Consider the following 19,089-nt stretch of genomic DNA (forward strand, 5'->3'; position numbering starts at 1 on the left):
CAACAACCAGAAGTGTTCCTATCAAACTGACACAAACAGTGTTTTCAGATTTATCAGTGCAGACATGGAAGGAAGGAAGCAATCCCACAATCCTCTGCTCATCAGCGAGGACGCTCAGCCAGGCCACAGAGCAGCGAGGGGGAGGGACGGGATTTATCCGGACACCAGCGCACTCAAACACCCACCAACAGTCGGACGTCACGAGACCGTAACAGAGAGAGGCGGCTCGTTTGGTTTTAGCTGCTGCAGATTCAGAAATATGAGTAAATAAAAAAAGCTGCAGGTGTTTTTATCAGTTTCATCTGAGAGCAGCACAGAGAGGAGGAGGATTAGAGACGGGATCACACTGCTGGCCTCGCTCCATTAAGGACTAAATGCTTTATAAAAATAAAATAAAAAACCTTCCAGCTGCTTCCGAAGCCTCTGAGTGCTTTTACGTCTCCATAATGGCTTTTTGTAACCAGACCTGACTGAAACTGGAGATCGTCACGTGGGGTTTATCGTCCGTCCTTCTGGACACTAAAGACAACTTTATTTTAAAAATTAAACACCTGATAAGACCTGAAAGGAGCAACCGAGGCCATAAACTCACCAGGAAAGTATTTACCTGGGATACAAATCATATTTTCAAAGCACTTCTTTTTCAAACTGAGGAGTCGCCCCCTGCAGGTCATCAGAAAGGATGCAGGTTTAAGCTGCTTTTGCACTCAGTGCCTTCATCGTTTACCTTCTTTATTATTCCCAGATGTTAATGTAAGAATCATTTCTCATCTTTAATTTATCCAACTCGTCCTGCACCTCTCTGTCCTGGGATGAGATGAAACCTCAAACGTGTAAATTTCTGGTGACTTGAATTCCAAAAGAAGCTGATGAGTGATAATACAAGACTCCAGCAGCCGAACAGGCGACACACACACACACACACACACACACACACACACACACACACACACACACACACACACACATTCTGTGGTTAGAGGTGAGGAGCATTAGATGGATGGTGGAGGAGACAGGGGGAGGGGGCACCATGCCATGCTGAGAGCTTCCATGCCAAGCTGTCCACCAATCAGAATACACCCCCACCTACCTGCCCACCGTCCCCCACCAATGGGCTGGCTCTGTCTACCTGTCTGTCTGCAAACCAACCAATCAGACCACAGAATGAGGACACAGAAGAAGAAGGAGGAGGACAGACTGACAGCGGGCGTTCCTGGAAAATTCCTCCTCCACTCTTACAGCTACAGTTCAGGAGTTATCATCATTATTATTATTTACGCTTTGTTTACGCTAAGCTTTGTTCTGATGTTGTTTCGGAGCTCGTCTTCATTTCCTCAGACTTTTTCTATTCTTTTGTATTTTTGATGCGACAAACATTAAAAGCACGATAAGTGACGGTCTGAGACTTCATGCCGTGGCGAGAGGACGAGGAGCACCTGGACCTCACAGTCTCACCGACTCTCGCTGTAACGACTTCCTCAGAGGGTTTTAAATCCCTCTGCTGACACAGACGTCTGTGTTTGCACAGATAGTTTCAATGCTCAGAACCTTTCCTCTGTGAACGTGTCTTAAAGCGATCGTAGAAAACAGGCGAGAAGCTTCAGAAACCGAGCCGAGCTGCCTTTGTTACAAACACATACACAATCTCTCTGCCACTGATGAAACCAGCTCCATTATTCTGACTGTTCTAAGACCAAAGAAGCAGAGTTTAAAGTAACATCCACAGAATAAAATCATGGAGGACGGACTCTGTGAGCTGCATGTGTGAATGTCTGTCCCCTCCCACAGCCAGTGGCGTGGTTCCACCTCTGAGCACAGAGGTTTTGTGGTGCTGTGTCTTTACTGGGTTTTTTCCTGTGAAAACATGTGGAACTGGTTTGGAACATCGTGCAGTGGTTGTTAGTCCTCCACACTGAAGGGAGCCAGCTAGGGTGCTTTGGGGGTCCGACCAGAAAACCTGCAGCGCTGCAGGTTAACTGTTTCACCCAGGACAGAACCAGGACACACTGGAGAGGTTAAAGCTCGCAGCTGGGTGGAAATTCCCGAGAAAATGTCTGAAGAGAGGAACATCTGTTTTCCCCGGCCACTAAGGATGGATGGACAGACAGATGGATGGAGGCATGGGTGGATGGATGGACGGAGGCATGGGTGGATGAATGGAGTTGGGTGCCGTGTTGTTGGAAAAGAGATTGTGTCTCCAGGTTGTGCACGTAAACACAGCGTGTGTGTTATCGCTGCTGCTCTGTCAGGGTCCAGCGGAGGGTTTAAAATCGAGCGGCGGACAGAAACAAGCGGACACACGGACGACTTCGGACGGAGACCAGTTCAGCAGCTTTCTGTTCTGGAGGGATCCGCTCCTGACCTTCAGCGATGAGCTGCTGGGTTTACTGGTGAGTTGAAAGGGAAGAATGTTTTCATGCTGGGAGTCTCGTAGAGCAGCTTTGCATGATTCACAGTTCAGAATAATCCTTTGTGTTCCTCTGAGCCTCGGTTCAGCCCCTCAGTGAGCGCTTGTGGCTGAGTGTGACCGGCTGCAGTTTGCAGGAGACCTCGTTCATATTTAAAGGAGCCTCCATGAGACTTTGAGGGCTGCAGGCGTCTTTGTGTTTGCATGGTTTCACACGCCAGTCAGACTCTAGTGCATCAGTGCATTACCCTTTTATTTCTGTTGTTGTGTTGCAGCCTCTGAACTTCATGTGCATGCCCACCACCTCCACCTCCTGCAGCACATTTCAAGAGAAAAAGTAGTTCAAGTGTGATCTGAGGTCTTATTCTTGTAATGTGTAAATAGTGAATCGTGTGGAAAACGTTCCTGACGTTGATGGCGTGGGATAAACAGGGTTTCCTCCTCAACATCTCCCCGTAGGAAAGGATGCATGTGAGAGGAAGCAAGGAGACAAAGGAGGAATTTTACATCTCTCACTGAGTCATAACTTCTGTCACCTGTCAGACTGCAGTGATGATGATGATGATGATGATGATGTTTGTTTACAGAAAGAGGGCAACGAATCACCACAGACAGAGGAGAGGGCGGAGCAAAGGGCGTCGGCGGGCCAATCGGACGACGAGGACAAAGAGAACGAGCCTGATGACGAAGATGACGAGGAGGACGATGACGATGGAGGAGGATGGATCACTCCCGGTAACATCAAAGAGGTGAAAATGGACTCCGCTGATTGGACGGCTCCAGCTGACATCAAAGTCGGCTGTCTCACCACCGACTTCGCCATGCAGGTAACGGATGCAGACGGTGCATTCGCTGTTTTTCACCTTCTGTCTAAAGGTTTGTGTGAATGGTTTCAGTAAACCGCTGCGTGAATAAATATTCTCCTGCTTTACGCCGGACTTCAAAAAGCTTTCGCTGTCTGTGTCCCAGAACGTTCTCATTCAGATCGGACTTCACGTTCTCTCTGTGAACGGGATGCTGATCAAGCAGGCGAGGAACTACATCCTGAGATGTCACGCCTGCTTCAAGTGAGTCCGAACAAAGTTAACAAAACCTCTTCAGGCTGAAAGGGAGGCAGCTCGAATCCGTTCCAGCGAAAAATACAAAACACGACATTTAAAACATTTAAATTTATATCAAGAGTAGAATAAAGGTGCTGAACAAGTGAAAATGTCAGGACTGCTTTATTAAAAGAATAAAGATAAATTAATACATAAATAAAATGGACAAAGTCAATGAAAGGAATAAAATAAATAAATAAATGTATTAAATTGCTGCTTGAGTAGGTTAAAATAAAAATAATAAAACACAGTAAAAATGATGCTTACATAGAAAAATATAATAAAGGTGCTCCAGAGATACAGATGTAAATAAGGTCAAAATAAAACATCATGTAAAAATCTGAATATAATCCATTAAAGTGGCTCTACACCAGGGGTGGGAGGGCCGGCGTCCTGCAGGTTTTAGATCTCACCCTGGGTCAACACACCTGAATCACATGATTAGTTCATTACCTGGTTTCTGGAGAACTTCAGGACATGTTGAGGAGGTCATTTAGACATTTAAATCAGCTGTGTTGGATCTAAAACCTGCAGGACTCCGGCCCTCGAGGCCTGGAGTTCGCCCACGCCTGCTTTAAGAAAAAGCACAGATGTTAAAGTGGATCAGAACGATGGAGCGTGGAGTGCAGGGTTGGAACAAACCTAACATGAGAGGACAGATGTTCCTCAGACGGACAGATGTTAGTGACCTGTCCTGTTCTTAGAGGCTGTAAGGAGAATAAAGCGAGGGGTTGCCCGTCCAGGAGCATTGACCTGTTAAATGTTTCGATTCCAGGACGACGAGCGACATGAACAAAGCTTTCTGTCCTCACTGCGGGAACAGAACCCTGAAGAAGCTGGCGGTGACGGTGAACGAGGATGGCAGCATGCAGATGCATTTCTCCAAAAACCCCAAAGTGTTGAACCCCAGAGGGCTCCGGGTGAGACGCGGCGTTTTATCACTTCTAAAATGACTCTGCGTTCGCATCTGCAGCGTAAATCGTTTTTTCAGACCGCTTCAGTTCTGCCTGAGTCGGGTCTAAACGTCCTAAACATGACCGCTGCCGTCTTGTGTTTCAGCACACGCTGCCTCTGCCTCAGGGGGGGAAACACTCCACCAACCCCCAGCTGGTGGAGGACCAGCGCTTCCCCCAGCAGAGGCTCTCCCGGAAGGCTCGCCAGAAGACCGATGTCTTCAACCCGGACTACGTGGCCGGAGCGTCGCCGTTCTGTGAGAACGACATCTACAGCCGAGCCGCCAACCTGCAGATCAGAGACGGCCAGTGTGGCGGCGGCAGGAGGCGGGCCAACCCCAACGCCACCCGCAGGAAGTTCATCAAGAAGTAAAGATGGCGAGCATGCATCGTGTTTAAATTAAAGGACCGGACCGTCATTTCCCAAATCATCCATCGGCTCACGTGCGACAGATTAACTCACCAGGTCTTCTGGTGCGTTCATGGACAGTCAGACATCCAAGACATGAGGATTAACTACAGCTCTAAACACGGTGTTCAAAGCAGAAGAGACGCGCGTGACAGCCAGAGGAAGTCGATGACACTCGGCGACACACGGGCGAATTAACTGCTGGCAGCACGAGTGACTCTAACAATACCAGCTCCAGATTATTACAGATTACATAGCATCCCTTATGGAACGAGCCAGAATAATAAATACATTAAAAGTGTGTGAAATTTCACATCGGTGTCTGTTTCTGCTCATTACCTCCACCACAGAGGCAGGAGCGCGCTCGGTCTGCAGGGCGGCGACGTGATACAGAGATTCTGCTACATATCAGGATTTCTGTGAGTGAAGAAGGAAGAAATAAAGCTCTGCTCCTAAACACTCGCTGCTGGAGACGTTTCTCCTCCAGTCGATTAGATGAAGGATGGCAGAGGTGGATGAACATCTGTAAGAGCAAACGGCAGTACTGAACGGACCAATCACGGTCACTCTGGGTTACACGGCTACAGCGTGCAGGTGCACATCAGGTTCAGGGTTTAAACAACGACTAAGGTGTAAATCCTCCTTCAAATTTTGCCAGACGTAATATTCTTATTAAAATATTTGTTTTAGAGAGCAGTGAAACCTTTCACAGCGAGTCTGCTTGAACTACGTTATAGTTTCCAGCTCAGTGTTTATGGCTGATCTTCAGTATTTTACATCTTTATGATAAAAACATCATCATGAGAAACATTTCTAACTGTCCTGTAACGTCGGGGTCCTGCACTGAAAAACGCAAACCGACTTCTCTGCAGTTTTCACTTTGTAAAGCCGGACCAAACGTGACCCTTCAGTGGGCTGCCTCTGGGGCCGAGGGCCACATGTTCGACATAAATAAACTTTATTATTGATTACAATTTCATGCTTTGGCGTGTGGTTAAACGGTAACACCACTGTGTGCCGCATAGTGCTGGACCTTTTACGCCTTTATCTTCTCGTTGCACCTTGTGAGTCACTGAAGTTGTGCCAGAAATGCTGTGTTTCTATGGTAACACAGCATTACATCATTGAATTGTCCCGTCGCCGTCTGACAGTAAAATTACACAAAAACCAACGATTCAAACACGACGCAGAGGGAGAACATGATCACTGGAAGGTTTATATTTTTAAACAGGAAAATAAGACCTAACAGGCAGGTGTAGTAAGGCTGTTAGTTGGTGGAAGTAGCGTCCACGAGGTGCTCACCTGTAGATCTGTGAAGGTGGAGATCCTTGAGTTTATCTTCAGATATTCCAGACAGGTGGAGATCAGCTCAGACTGACCGTGACTGTGCAGAAACTGCAGTACGCTCCTTTAAACATGAGACTGACTCGTCAATATAATTGATCTTTATTGATTTCCAATGAATCTTTGAATCAAAGTGAAAGATTTAAGTGTCCAGACAGTTTAACAAACCCACCATGTAAATCAGACACAGCTGACGGACTACAACTCCCAGCTGACGGACTACAACTCCCAGCTGACGGACTACAACTCCCAGCTGACGGACTACAACTCCCAGCTGACGGACTACAACTCCCAGCTGCCTCAGCAGAAAAAGCTCAAAGATGAGGCCGACGCTGGATGAAAATGCAGAGTCAGTTTCTGCCCTTCAGGACTTTCCTATAATAAACCAAACTTTTGGTTTTCTCACATTTCTGACACGTTACCAGGAAAACACAAACATTCAGTTTTTCCTTCTTAAAGGACGAGAACGAGCTGAAGATCTCCGAGAGCAGAGTTAAAATCAGGTGGACTCCATCATCGATGGAAAAAGAAGCAAACTAAACTATTTGCTTATTTTCCTTCTACGTTAGTGAGTAAACCTTTAAATAAGAGAAGAAATGTCACCATTAAAGCCTTTTTCTCACATATATAAAAATATTTTAATGCTTCAGTTTTGACAGATGTCCGTCACAGGATACAGTTTAGAGCCAGCGTTTCCTCGCCTTCACTCCTCGTCCTGCTTCGGCTCTTTAAACTCTGTCTTTGTCAGTTCAGCTCCGGGTTTGGAGTCTCTGACATCGGATGGGGTCGGCGCCGGTTCTTTGGGCTCCATGTCAAACGTCAGGCTGCTCAATTCTGCCGTAATGTCGACCTCTGGCACCGGCGGCTCCTTCTGAGGAAGCAGGAAGTCCAGAGGCTCGAGGACTGTGGCGAGGTCGATGGAGCCCAGATGGCCGTACTTGTGCAGCTGGGTGGGAGGAACACCTGCGGAGAGACAACAGATTTGATTCAGACCAAACTCTGCTGCTCAGCACTTCTTAAGCTATTTTAGCCATTACAAAGAATAACTTTGAGAAGAGAGTCCAGGGCAAAAAAAGAAAAAGAGGTTAAAGATTTTTTTCTCTTTTAAACTAATTTTGTGAAGTTTTCTTCTCATTGACTGATTGGACCAAAAGTTTAACTTTACTACACAAAAAAAGCTTGTGTGGTGATTTTGTGGTTTTATTAGTGCCCCCTACAGGCTGAAGCGGTCATTACTCCAAATTCAGACCATGGTTTCACAAATGTCCCAGTGGCTACGCCCATCTTTTATGTACAGTCTACCATGTACGTTCATGCGGTTTCCAGCCCGAGACCGAAGGTGACCAACAAGAACAACAACGCAAGGACAACAGTTTAAACTGAGACCGCATTATTGGAATAACGGCTTCACTTCCAGGCCCGTCGTTAAACGTCTTCAGCATCACCGCGTCCGTTTTAAACGACTCCGCGGAACGTGTCCACCGCCACCCGCTGGAACATGGGCGCCAGCTGCCCGCGGAAGTCCGCCCCCACCCTGCTGAAGGACAAACCGAAGTACATGCACTGACCCAGCAGGGAGTCCAGGCGGCTGCCCACACCCCGCTGCAGGTCCCTCTCTAAGGTCTCCAGGAACTCTGCCACCTTGTGCACCACCCAGCCGTGGAAGATGGCGCCCTCGTTCACAGCCATGAGCCCACCGGCGGGGGGCACTAGCGGGTCCTCGTCAGAGAAGATGGCTCTGTACTGGGTGATGATGTCAAACATGTGCACCCTGCAGGCCTCGATGGTCTTGGTGATGTGAAAGTAAGCATCGTTTTCAGGGATGGCGGCGAGGATGGAGTGCAGCCAAGTGCTGCGAGCCTGCAGGAACTTCACCCGCAGCTCCGCCTCCGTGAACACGTCCATGCGCCGCAGGTAACCGATGACGCGGAGGCACACGGGAAGCTGGGAGTTGCTGCGGAGCTGCTGCAACAGCTGGTTGAGCATCAGCTGAGCCGACTGACGCACTTCACGCACGATACCCTAAAGATGGAGAAGGTCAAAGGTTAGAGGAGCCGAAACATTAGATGTTCTCCACAGTGACCTTTTCTGTTTTATATCTCAGCAAAGAGAAAGTTTCTCAACTGTTTTTCTCCAGTTTTTGTCAATTTAGAGTTTAAACTAGCGATTTCCAGCCTGTACCTGAACCTGAGCCCCATCAACAACCTCCCGCAGTCACATTTTAGCTTTTTCACCTTCTCTGAAAGCCTGCTTTATTCCAGCTGGCCAACACCTGGAAGCCTGCTGAGGGGCAACACCCAGAGCTTGTTAGCTGTGCACGTAACAAAAGAAAACTGAGTATTCAGAGCGGTCTGGAGCCTGAGCTCTTTAATTCTCTTCACACGTGTAATTGTTTATTTGAACATTTTTTCTCCAACATCACACAACAGAAAATCAAAGAAAAGTAACGTTTATTTAGCCCTAACAGTTCATTTTCCTAAATAACATTTAGAGTTTCTGTAAGAGCCAATTAAAGGTTAATTTTATTGGTACTGGTAAAATGATTAGAGGAGAAATATATATGTTTGATGTTAAGAATATAATTCTAGTTGATTTTAAAATACTGTTTGTTAAATGTATAGAATAGAGAAGTGCAACATTCTAAAGCGCTTTTTAGTATTTTGAGCTTCCGGCGCACTGTAGTTACGTAGTTGAGGAGTTGGATAAGCTGGAAGCGACACAGTTTTTTGACCGAGTCTTGCCATGTAAACTAAAAGTGTCAATAAACATATTGTTTGCAAGAAGGATACTTGGACTTGCTCGCGTTTCAATGCATGTTGCCGGACTGACTCCTAACGGCGGTATAGAAGAGTGAAATAGGGACGGAGTGCCGCCGCTACATAAGTCAAAAAACTGAGCTTCACCGACATGTGGAGGATCGGCTGCACGGCGCTCGGACGGAAGGGAGCAACCTAACGGAAAGTAAGAGGCACTGCTTAAGGATGCTGGCACCGAACCGGATAATTCTTTGGATTATTCTGTAGAAGAAGGTAACAAACTCTCTTAGTACTTCGTGCAGTAAGAAGAAAAAGACGTTTTTTGGAGGCTTGTTAAGTCTGGTGGAAAACGAAAGTGAAACTTAACTGCGTGCTATCGTCAAACCCGATCTCTTTTTTCTTTCTTTGTCTGTGGGACTGCATGTTGTAAAACAAGATTTGATGCGGTCTATGCGGAGTTTTTGGCATGTTATGAAGATGGTTTACACTATGTCTATTAAAGATTCTAAGCAGAAGACAAATAGTGCATGCTAATTGAGCCAATAAACCCCTGCAACTTATAAGATGGCGGAGGAAAGAGAGGTGGGAAGAACATGCAAGTTAACAGAGAAAGCTTTGGAAGAAAAATTACACAGATGGATTGCCTTAAGAAGACGAACATTAGGAACAATCACAGGCAAAATAAAGGAGATAAAGATAATGATGAGTGATGCTCAGAACCTTCAAAATGTGAAAGAAATAATGGAAAGTGACTTTGCATTGGCTCTGAATGAGTTTCACAGTCACAATAACCAGGTTATGAGCCTTTTGTCTGAAGAAGAAAAAATATTTGACCAGGACAATTGGTTTGAGCCCAAAATGGCATCTATAAGAGAGTTTATGCAAACAACAAAGAAATGGATCGCAGAGGATCATAAGCATATGATTCCAAATGAAACTGAGCAGCAGGAGCACATTACAGATGACTTGGAAGAAGCTGTTAACCCAGATGACAGCGCATCACAGGTTGGAGCTAGAAAGGATGCAGTTCATAGCTCGCGTGGGTCTCAAGTCAGCCGAGCATCTACAACATCTAGAGTTTCCTCCACTCGTGCTAAACAGGAGGCAGAACACGCAGCCTTGCTGGAACGAGCCGCAGCATTGAAGAAAAGGCAAGAACTTGAGTTGGAGTTGGCCAGGATTAGGCAACATCTTGAGCTGGAAACAGCAAGAGTCAAAGCGGAAAAGGAAGAGTTAGAGTTGGAGACTGCACTAGCGGAAAGTCAAGCAAAATTAAAGGTGCTCAAAGAATATGAAAGATCTGAAGATGGTCTGAGCAGTTATGTGTCAATACAAAGATCGCAAGGTCGAGAAGTTAAAAAGGAAAGAGTTGGCATAATGCTCCCACAACAAGCTGATGTGAGTAGTCACGCTAATTCACAAGTGCAAAACTCACAGGTACCACAACTGTCTCATCCAGTCTCCACTCATGGGCTTAATGCTCACGTTGACAGAAGTGATGATCTATTGTCAGTCATGCAGAAACAGAATGTAATCACTGAGTTACTTGTGAAACAGCAGCAGTTGGCTCAGTTGCCATCAAAGGACATTCCGGTTTTTAAAGGTGATGCACTACAGTATAAGGCCTTCATAAGAGCCTTCGAACATGCAGTAGAGCAAAAGACTGATAACGAGCAAGATAAGCTGTATTTTTTGGAACAGTTCACTGCTGGCGAACCACAGGAGCTAATTCGCAGTTGTGTACACATGACTCCTAGCAAAGGTTACCGTGAGGCCAGACGGTTGCTACATAAGCACTATGGAGATGAGCTAAGGATCGCAAGCGCATTCATTGAGAAAGCACTCAAATGGCCGCAAGTGAAAAATGACGATGCAAAGGCATTAAATGCCTATGCTATGTTCCTGACTGGCTGTCGCAACACCATGGAGGATGTTGAATTTTTGGAAGAGATGGATAATCCAACCAATCTACGCACAGTGATATCCAAGCTGCCCTACAAAACCAGAGAACGTTGGCGCGTAGAAGCATTTGAACTCCAAGAAAAGAGGGGCAAAAGAGCAAGATTTGCAGATTTGGTGAACTTTATAGACCGCCAGGCTAAAATAGCTATGGATCCACTCTTTGGTAATATCCCAGACAACCGTGCAGCGACAAGTGGAAAGACTGACCAAAAGGAAAAATATCCAGCAAAGAAGGAGTTTCGAGGAAGCAGTTTTGCCACCAACATTTCCGCCGAGAACAAAAGACTGCAAAAAACAAACGTTAAAACTGAAAATTCAATCAAGACAGCAAGTGCCTTTGAGAAGCCATGTTTGTATTGTCAGCAGCCTCACACTCTTGCTTCTTGTGGAAAGATTAAGAATCAACCACACAAAGAACGTGTGGATTTCTTGAAGTCAAAGGGACTCTGTTTTGGATGTTTGGTTTCTGGGCATCTCAGCAAGTTCTGCAAGCGCAGAATGGAATGTAAAGAGTGTTCACTAAAGCACCCAGACATTCTGCACATGGGGAGAAAAGAAAGTTCTGTGGAAACAGAAAGGGAGGATGTTACTGATGGTAATGAGGCACCTTGTGCTCAAGTTCCTGTCAGTCAAGAGACTTGTGGGCTTACAGGGGCTGGAGAAGAGGAGTGTGTGCTCTCTATAGTACCAGTCAGGATCAAATCTAAAATGAGTGATAAATATATAGAGACATATGCCTTTTTGGACCCGGGAAGCACGGCAACATTCTGCACGGAAGATCTACAAAGGAAACTGAATGTTAAAGGAAAGCCTACACGGATACTTCTAAGTACCATGAGTCAAGAAAAACCAGGAGAACAGAAACTCATGAACAGTTTTGTTATATCAGACCTGGAAGTGTGTGGGTTGGAAGATTCCAAGTTCGTTGACTTACCCAAGGTGTTCACTCACACTAGTATACCTGTGAGTAGTGGAAACATACCCAAGCAGTCAGACATCCAGAAGTGGCCTTATCTACATGAAGTGAGGCTACCAGAGATAGAGGCTAATGTAGACCTGCTTATAGGAGCCAACTGTGCAAAAGCAATGGAGCCATGGCGTGTCATTAATGGACAAAATGGAGGTCCTTATGCAGTGAAGACCACCATTGGTTGGGTTGTGAATGGACCCATAAGAAAAGAACTAAATGACTCAGAAAACAAAGAACCGCATTTCTCAGTGAGCCGAATCTCCTTAGTGGAAGTTGAGAAGCTACTGGTCCAACAGTATAACATCGATTTTTCAGAACGTAATTATGATGACAAAGAGGAAATGTCACAAGAAGACAAACAGTTTCTACGAGCGGTAGAAAAGACAACGACCTTTCGAAAATGGACACTATAACATTGGATTGCCACTTAAGAATGAGAATCTTCAAATGCCAAACAACCATTGTGTTGCGGAGCAGCGGATAGCATGTTTGTTCAGAAAGTTTAAGAAGAATCCTCAGTTTTTTGAAGATTATAAGTGCTTCATGGAAAACATCATCACCAAGGGCTATGCAGTTCCAGTGCCAGACCACCAGTTGAGCCGTGACGACAACAGAGTGTTCTATATACCACACCATGGGGTGTATCACCCGAAGAAGAGAAAGTTACGGGTCGTGTTCGACTGTACGGCTTCATACCAGGATATGTCTCTAAACAAGGAGTTACTGCAGGGACCGGATCTGACTAACACACTGGTGGGTGTTCTTTTAAGATTCCGTGAAGAGCCAGTAGCGCTGATGGCAGACATTGAATCAATGTTTTACCAAGTCAACGTACCAGAAAGAGATGCTGATCTTCTTCGTTTTCTCTGGTGGCCAGATGGCAAGCTGGATGAGCCCATGAAGGAATATAGGATGATGGTGCACCTCTTTGGAGCTACTTCCTCACCAAGTGTCGCCTCATATGCGCTAAGAAGAACGGCAGAAGATCACAAGGAAGAAGCATCGCCAGAAGCTGTTCAGACAGTCCTGTGCAACTTCTACGTAGATGACTGTCTTAAAAGTGTAGCTACAGAAGAGGCTGCAGTGAAATTAGTCAGTGATCTTTGTGCTCTGTGTACCAGTGGAGGGTTTACATTAACAAAATGGACAAGTAACAGTAGGAAAGTGTTGATGTCAATTCCTGAAGAACACAGAGCCAACGAGGTGAAAGATCTGGATCTTAGGCATGACACTTTGCCAGTTGAGAGAACTCTAGGTGTACAGTGGAACACAGAAACAGATAACTTCACTTACACTATAAGGTTGCAAGACAAGCCAATGACACGAAGAGGCATTTTGTCAGTCATTAATTCAATTTATGACCCTCTTGGCTTTCTAGCACCAGTCATCTTGCCTGCAAAGCTTTTGTTGAAAGATCTCTGTAAAGAGCAGCATGGTTGGGACAAAGAGATCAATGAAAAGCATGCAAAAATTTGGAAAAAATGGAAAGAAGACATTGTACTCCTCTCCAACTTCCATGTGAGTAGATGCCTAAAGCCTACAGGTTTCGGATGCACTGTTGTTGCGCAGTTGCACCATTTTTTCGATGCTTCAGATTACGCATATGGAACTGTCTCTTACCTGTTGATGGAAAGTAGACAAGGCAAGAGACATTGTGCCTTTCTCATTGGGAAATCCAGAGTTTCTCCGCTCAAGCAAGTCACAATTCCTAGGCTTGAGCTGACTGCAGCAGTGATTTCAGTGAGGATGGACAGATTACTGCGACAAGAACTTCAAGTTCCTCTGCAACAATCAGTCTTTTGGACGGACAGCACAACTGTGCTTAGATACATTGATAGCGAAACATCTCGCTTCAAAACATTTGTTGCAAATAGAGTTTCACTGATTCGAGAAGCAACCAAGCCATCGCAATGGAAGTATGTGACATCGGCAGAAAATCCTGCAGATCAAGCAAGCAGAGGGTTAAAGGCAAAAGATCTGTTGGAAGGAGGTTCATGGATTCACGGGCCGAACTATCTTCTAGATGAAAACGAATGGCCAGAACAGCCAGTGAGAAAGAAGGAAAACCTTCAAAATGATCCAGAAGTCAAGACTTCAGCAACGGTTAATATACTGACAGTTGAGGAAGGCATGGAACCAATGAAACGTGTGATAGACTACTATTCAGACTGGAATAAACTGAAAAGAGCAGTAGCCTGGATAATGAAGCTAAGGAAGGTGCTGTGGATGTTAAAAGAAGAAAGAAAACAGTACTCAAAAATAGTACAGAAAAATGAAAATGATTCTGAAAAGCAAAAGTTAAAGTTGCAAGTGCACATGAGGACATTTAAATCTGCAATGGGAAAGAAAGCGCTTGCTTTGGAGGATCTTGAGGCTGCCGAATCAGTAATCGTTCGTTTCAGCCAGAAACAGCATCATGGAGAGGAGATCAAAATCCTACAGGAGGGAGGACAGCTCAGTTGTAGCAGCCAGCTGTTCAAATTAGACCCAGTTCTTCGGGATGGGATGCTGAGAGTTGGCGGCAGACTCAATAAATCAGGCTTGCCAGAAAATGCTAAACAACCAGCAATTCTTTCTAAACACAGCAAAATCTCTGAAATCATTTTGAGAGACATCCATCAACGAACTGGTCACTGCGGTCGCAATTATGTGCTGGCGCAATTTCGATGCAGATATTGGATTCCTCAAGCCAATTCGGCAATTAGAAAGATAATCAACAAATGTCAAACTTGCCGTAGGATTTCTGGAAGGGTTGGTGAGCAGAAGATGGCAGACTTACCTGAAGACCGTCTTCTACCAGACAAACCTCCGTTTACAAACACTGGTGTCGACTACTTTGGCCCATTTGATGTCAAGCGGGGCCGGGGTACTGTCAAAAGATATGGTGTCATGTTTACCTGCCTCATTCTCAGAGCTGTGCATATTGAAGTTGCAGACAGTCTTGACACAGACTCCTGTATCAACGCGATTCGACGTTTCATCTGCAGAAGAGGTCAAGTTACCATCATGAGGTCAGATAATGGCACAAACTTTGTGGCAGCGGAAAGGGAGTTGAGGGAAGCCATTCAAAGACTGGATAACGACAAAATAGAAAGAGTCCTACAACCAAAAGGTATAAAGTGGATTTTTAACAGCCCGGCTGCTTCACATCAAGGTGGAGTTTGGGAGAGACAAATTCGAACAGTGCGTCGAATTCTCAGCGCTCTCTTGAAGGAACAAGTGCCAAATGAAGATTGTCTTCATACAATAATGTGTGAGATTGAAAGCATCATTAATGGCAGACCTCTCACAAGCGTCTCAGATGACATAAATGACGTTGAAGCTTTAACGCCGAGCCATCTGTTGCTGCTTAAGTCACAGCCCCTCATGCCTCCAGGTGTCTTCAACAAAAATGATGCATACACCAGAAAAAGATGGAGACAGGTTCAATATCTAGCAGATTTGTTTTGGACCAGATGGACTCGTGAATATCTTCCACTTCTGCAAGAGCGCCAGAAGTGGCTGAAACTAAGGAGAAACTTCGTGGTCGGAGATCTTGTGCTGCTGGTGGACAGTTCTTCTCCACGCAACTCCTGGCTCATGGGGAGAGTGGTTGAGACGTTGCCAGACTCAAGTGGAACAGTCCGAAGATTGAAAGTAAAAACTAAAAGCAACATCCTGGAAAGACCTGTTAACAAGTTGTGTCTTCTGGAGGAGGCTTCATCTGAGCGATGAAGAGAAGGAATGTTTGTTCATGGACATTACGATTAGGTTGGCTCTTAATGATTGATGTGTAAGTTAGTAATTGTTTAGTTCTCTCGCCTAACCAATTAGGGGCCGGATGATGTAAGAGCCAATTAAAGGTTAATTTTATTGGTACTGGTAAAATGATTAGAGGAGAAATATATATGTTTGATGTTAAGAATATAATTCTAGTTGATTTTAAAATACTGTTTGTTAAATGTATAGAATAGAGAAGTGCAACATTCTAAAGCGCTTTTTAGTATTTTGAGCTTCCGGCGCACTGTAGTTACGTAGTTGAGGAGTTGGATAAGCTGGAAGCGACACAGTTTTTTGACCGAGTCTTGCCATGTAAACTAAAAGTGTCAATAAACATATTGTTTGCAAGAAGGATACTTGGACTTGCTCGCGTTTCAATGCATGTTGCCGGACTGACTCCTAACGGCGGTACAGAAGAGTGAAATAGGGACGGAGTGCCGCCGCTACAGTTTCATTCAGGCAGTAAAAAAACCCCAAACACACCCGCTTTTTGGTCAGCCTGGTCTGGACTCACCTGGATGACGGGCAGCGACGAGTGTTTCTTCTCCAGCCTCTTCACGTATGCCGCCAGCTCCAGAGCCTCTTCGTAGTAGCCGTTGCGGACGCAGGTGTCCATGAGCTGAGGAATCTCCAGAATCTCCAGGATCTCCGTGTGGCGGTTCAGAGTGAGGCTGTTCATCCGGCGGCTTGCTCCGATCTCCTCCGCCTCTTTCATGAAGTGCCTGAAAACAAAATGAGCCCCCAAAGCTCAGAGAGACAGCACAACAGCAAAAACACAACTATGTGTAACACGTAACACTTTATAGCTCTAAGAACCTTTTATTATCTTTCATTAATGTCCCCAGTCTGTAGTTTTGTTCTGGTTGTGGCTAAAGTCTGGCTGCCTGTTTTTTATTCTGAAAGGAGGCTGACGAGCCAGCTCAAGGGAAATTAATCTGCTGCTGTTTTATTCCCAGTCAATTCACCTTCTGTGGCATATTCCTAAGAAAATAACTAAGTTATTCACTTTGTGATCCTACAGTGAGCTACAATAATAATAATCTGCATCTCTCTCCTTGATCAGTTCATCCTGTGTGCTTTTTAAAAAATATCTAAAGTTTTTATTAACCTAACAGTAAATGATGACACTTTTATAGACCCCAGTTTCCTCCTGCTGACATCCCCTCCACAGGGAGCCACCGACCTGCAATTCTCTCCGAAGCGGGGCAGCTTGTCCAGCAGCCGGGACACGCTGCTCTCCACCCGCCCGAAGTCCCGGTAGATGTGCTCGGTGCAGTCGGCGGTGCGGATGAAGGTCTGGTAGTTGGAGAAGGCCAGCTCCCGGGTCTGCTGCAGGATCTGAGCCCGCTCCTCCGCCAGCCTCTCCGGCTCCCGACCCAGCTTCTCCACCCCGAAGGAGCTGAGCTCCGACAGGTAGGCCGCGAAGTCCGGGTTGTCCCTCCAGCTGTCCGGGAAGCTGTCCTTAAAGATGGACGCCAGGATGCTCTCATCCTCCACGTCCACCGCCGCCATGTTTACCGCTGCAGGTTCACGGAGTCCCGGTTCACAAACTGACAGATTTCCTGGTTGTAAACAACCGGAACATCCAGTGCTGACGAACACGTCCCGGTTCTTCTTCTTCTCCTTCTGACGCGTGTCAAAAAAGCTTAAAGGTGAAATACTGCCACCTGCCGGTGTTGTGCCAAAAAGTCATTTCCGAAGTTTCTTTGTTTTTGTTTTGACTGTATACTATAATAATAGGTATATATGAAATACATAGAATATATTTGTGACTCTGATTTATTGAGTTATTATATCTATTTTGTCCTTTTTGGTCACTTAAATCATGTTTCTATAACTGTGACGTTACATTTGTTGGCCACGTCTCTCTGGAAAAAGACATTTCTGTTGCTAAAAACTGATAACTCAGCTATTATCAAGGCAGCTTCTGCCTTGAGATAGGATTTCTTTTTTTTTTGTGGAAAGTGAATGAATTATTCATGAGAGAGATGTCTAACACTTTTTTCACAGATTACAGGCCAACAATTAATTTATGACTGTTTAAATGTTTTTGCAAATATCACCAACACCAATATGAATAATTACTAGGATACTGATTTACCTGTATAATAATATGATAATAATATTCTAAGTACATTACAGTACAGTAAGTATATATGATACTGTAATAGAAAAATTACACACACTCGTTAACCTCTCAGTGAACCTCTGCACCAAAGCCTAGTGAGGCTAAAAATAGCCTAAATTAATTTAAACGAATTACGTTATTACAACTAATGCATAGACTGGCCATGGGCATACCGGGCATTTGGTGATTTTTCGTTTTTATGGGCCGATGGTTTTTTGTTTGTTTGTAACAGTATAAACAATGAAAGGTGGTGGATTGGCCAGATGCTGGCAGATGTGTAAGAAGTTGTTTGGTGGTGGCTATGGCGGAGCTCCCACTGAGGCCAGCAGGTGGATGAGGGAAAGGGGAGGCAGGAGGAGGAGGAGAGCCCCGAGGCGGCCGCCGGTCCGAGTGTCAGGTGAACTGAACTTCAGGTAAGAAGTTATGACCTGCAGTCTATCTGGGTCAGATATGAACCAAGTTTAGGTGGAGTTTATTTTCGTTATGCTGACTTTTTACAGTCAGTTACAATAACTTGTACTGACAGAGTTCCTATACAGCTGGGTGGGTGCTATGATGTTACTGATAGTGAACTTTACTTTATTCATAAGGTTAGTTAGTAGAGTTGCCAACCGTCCTGTAAAAACGGAATCATCAGAGAAAATATTACGCGTTTCGTGTTGAGCTGAGAAGAGACGCAGTTTGTCCCGGACTTCAGCTATAATGAAAAAGACACAAAGCTGGATTTATTCTGCGTCTTTACGCTGTTAGCTGCCTCTTCTTCGCTCATTCAATCATGAAACTGATCAATGATCAACTGATCGGCTTTTCTCTCTCGTTTGTTGATCGCCCACTTTGCGCCAGAAACAGGAAACCAGCAGATGTCGCGCTAAACAACAGCAGCACGTTTAAGCTGGATCAGCTGTTGTTAGAATTTATTTAATATTAATTTCTAGTATCAGCTGATGTTTGCTGGAGCCACAGCTGTAAAACTGCTGGTCATGATGTCGGTTTGGTTATGTGAGAGGGAAACATGAAGATGAAACCAGGAGATGTCCTTACTGGATCATCAGAGCTGAACAGGTGATGGAGAAACAGGTTTACCTTTTAGATGACATGAATGAGTTGAAGTTATCAACTGTTTCTGAGAGACAAATAACACCAGGATCCTTTTTTATGTAGCTGACAGCTGGTAACTGTGCAGGGGCGGGTCTAGCAAAGTTTTGCCAGGGGGGCAGGTAGGGCATTAACAGGGAGAGGGGGGCACAAAGAAATACTTTTCTTTCTTATTCTCATTTAAAATGTCTCGCTTTTAATAAATA

At 45.2% G+C, this 19,089-nt stretch overlaps 2 protein-coding genes across 2 annotated transcripts; one reads left to right on the plus strand and one right to left on the minus strand.

The window, feature by feature from the left end:
- Nucleotides 1–1,409: 1,409 nt before the first annotated feature.
- LOC308398902 (RNA-binding protein NOB1-like) lies at nt 1,410–5,182 on the plus strand (the record flags this gene model as incomplete). The annotated part of the gene is made up of 6 exons (XM_080885769.1): nt 1,410–1,466; nt 2,202–2,390; nt 2,995–3,234; nt 3,377–3,474; nt 4,283–4,427; nt 4,567–5,182. 6 exons carry the CDS (start codon nt 1,410–1,412, stop codon nt 4,831–4,833), a joined length of 996 nt encoding a protein of 331 aa, XP_080741895.1. The 3' UTR covers nt 4,834–5,182.
- A 150-nt stretch (nt 5,183–5,332) lies between these two features.
- Nucleotides 5,333–18,189, minus strand: LOC308398903 (conserved oligomeric Golgi complex subunit 8-like). The gene is made up of 4 exons (XM_080885770.1): nt 16,844–18,189; nt 16,175–16,382; nt 7,683–8,235; nt 5,333–7,218 (listed from the first exon to the last, which is right to left on the minus strand). Exons 1-4 carry the CDS (start codon nt 17,170–17,172, stop codon nt 6,917–6,919), a joined length of 1,392 nt encoding a protein of 463 aa, XP_080741896.1. The 5' UTR covers nt 17,173–18,189; the 3' UTR covers nt 5,333–6,916.
- Between the last annotated feature and the right edge of the window lie 900 nt (nt 18,190–19,089).

This window comes from Rhamphochromis sp. 'chilingali', assembly GCF_963969265.1.
Source record: "Rhamphochromis sp. 'chilingali' genome assembly, chromosome: 6".
In the NCBI taxonomy this organism is placed as follows: Eukaryota; Metazoa; Chordata; class Actinopteri; order Cichliformes; family Cichlidae; genus Rhamphochromis; species Rhamphochromis sp. 'chilingali'.

Coding starts and splice junctions, on each gene's coding strand:
- LOC308398903 (XM_080885770.1), bottom strand. CDS start 17,172: ATGGCGGCGGTGGACGTGGAGGATGAGAGCATCCTGGCGTCCATCTTT. Junction 16,383..16,843: donor CGCTTCGGAGAGAATTGCAG/GTCGGTGGCTCC, acceptor TTTTGTTTTCAG/GCACTTCATGAAAGAGGCGG. Junction 8,236..16,174: donor CGTCGCTGCCCGTCATCCAG/GTGAGTCCAGAC, acceptor CTCCATCTTTAG/GGTATCGTGCGTGAAGTGCG.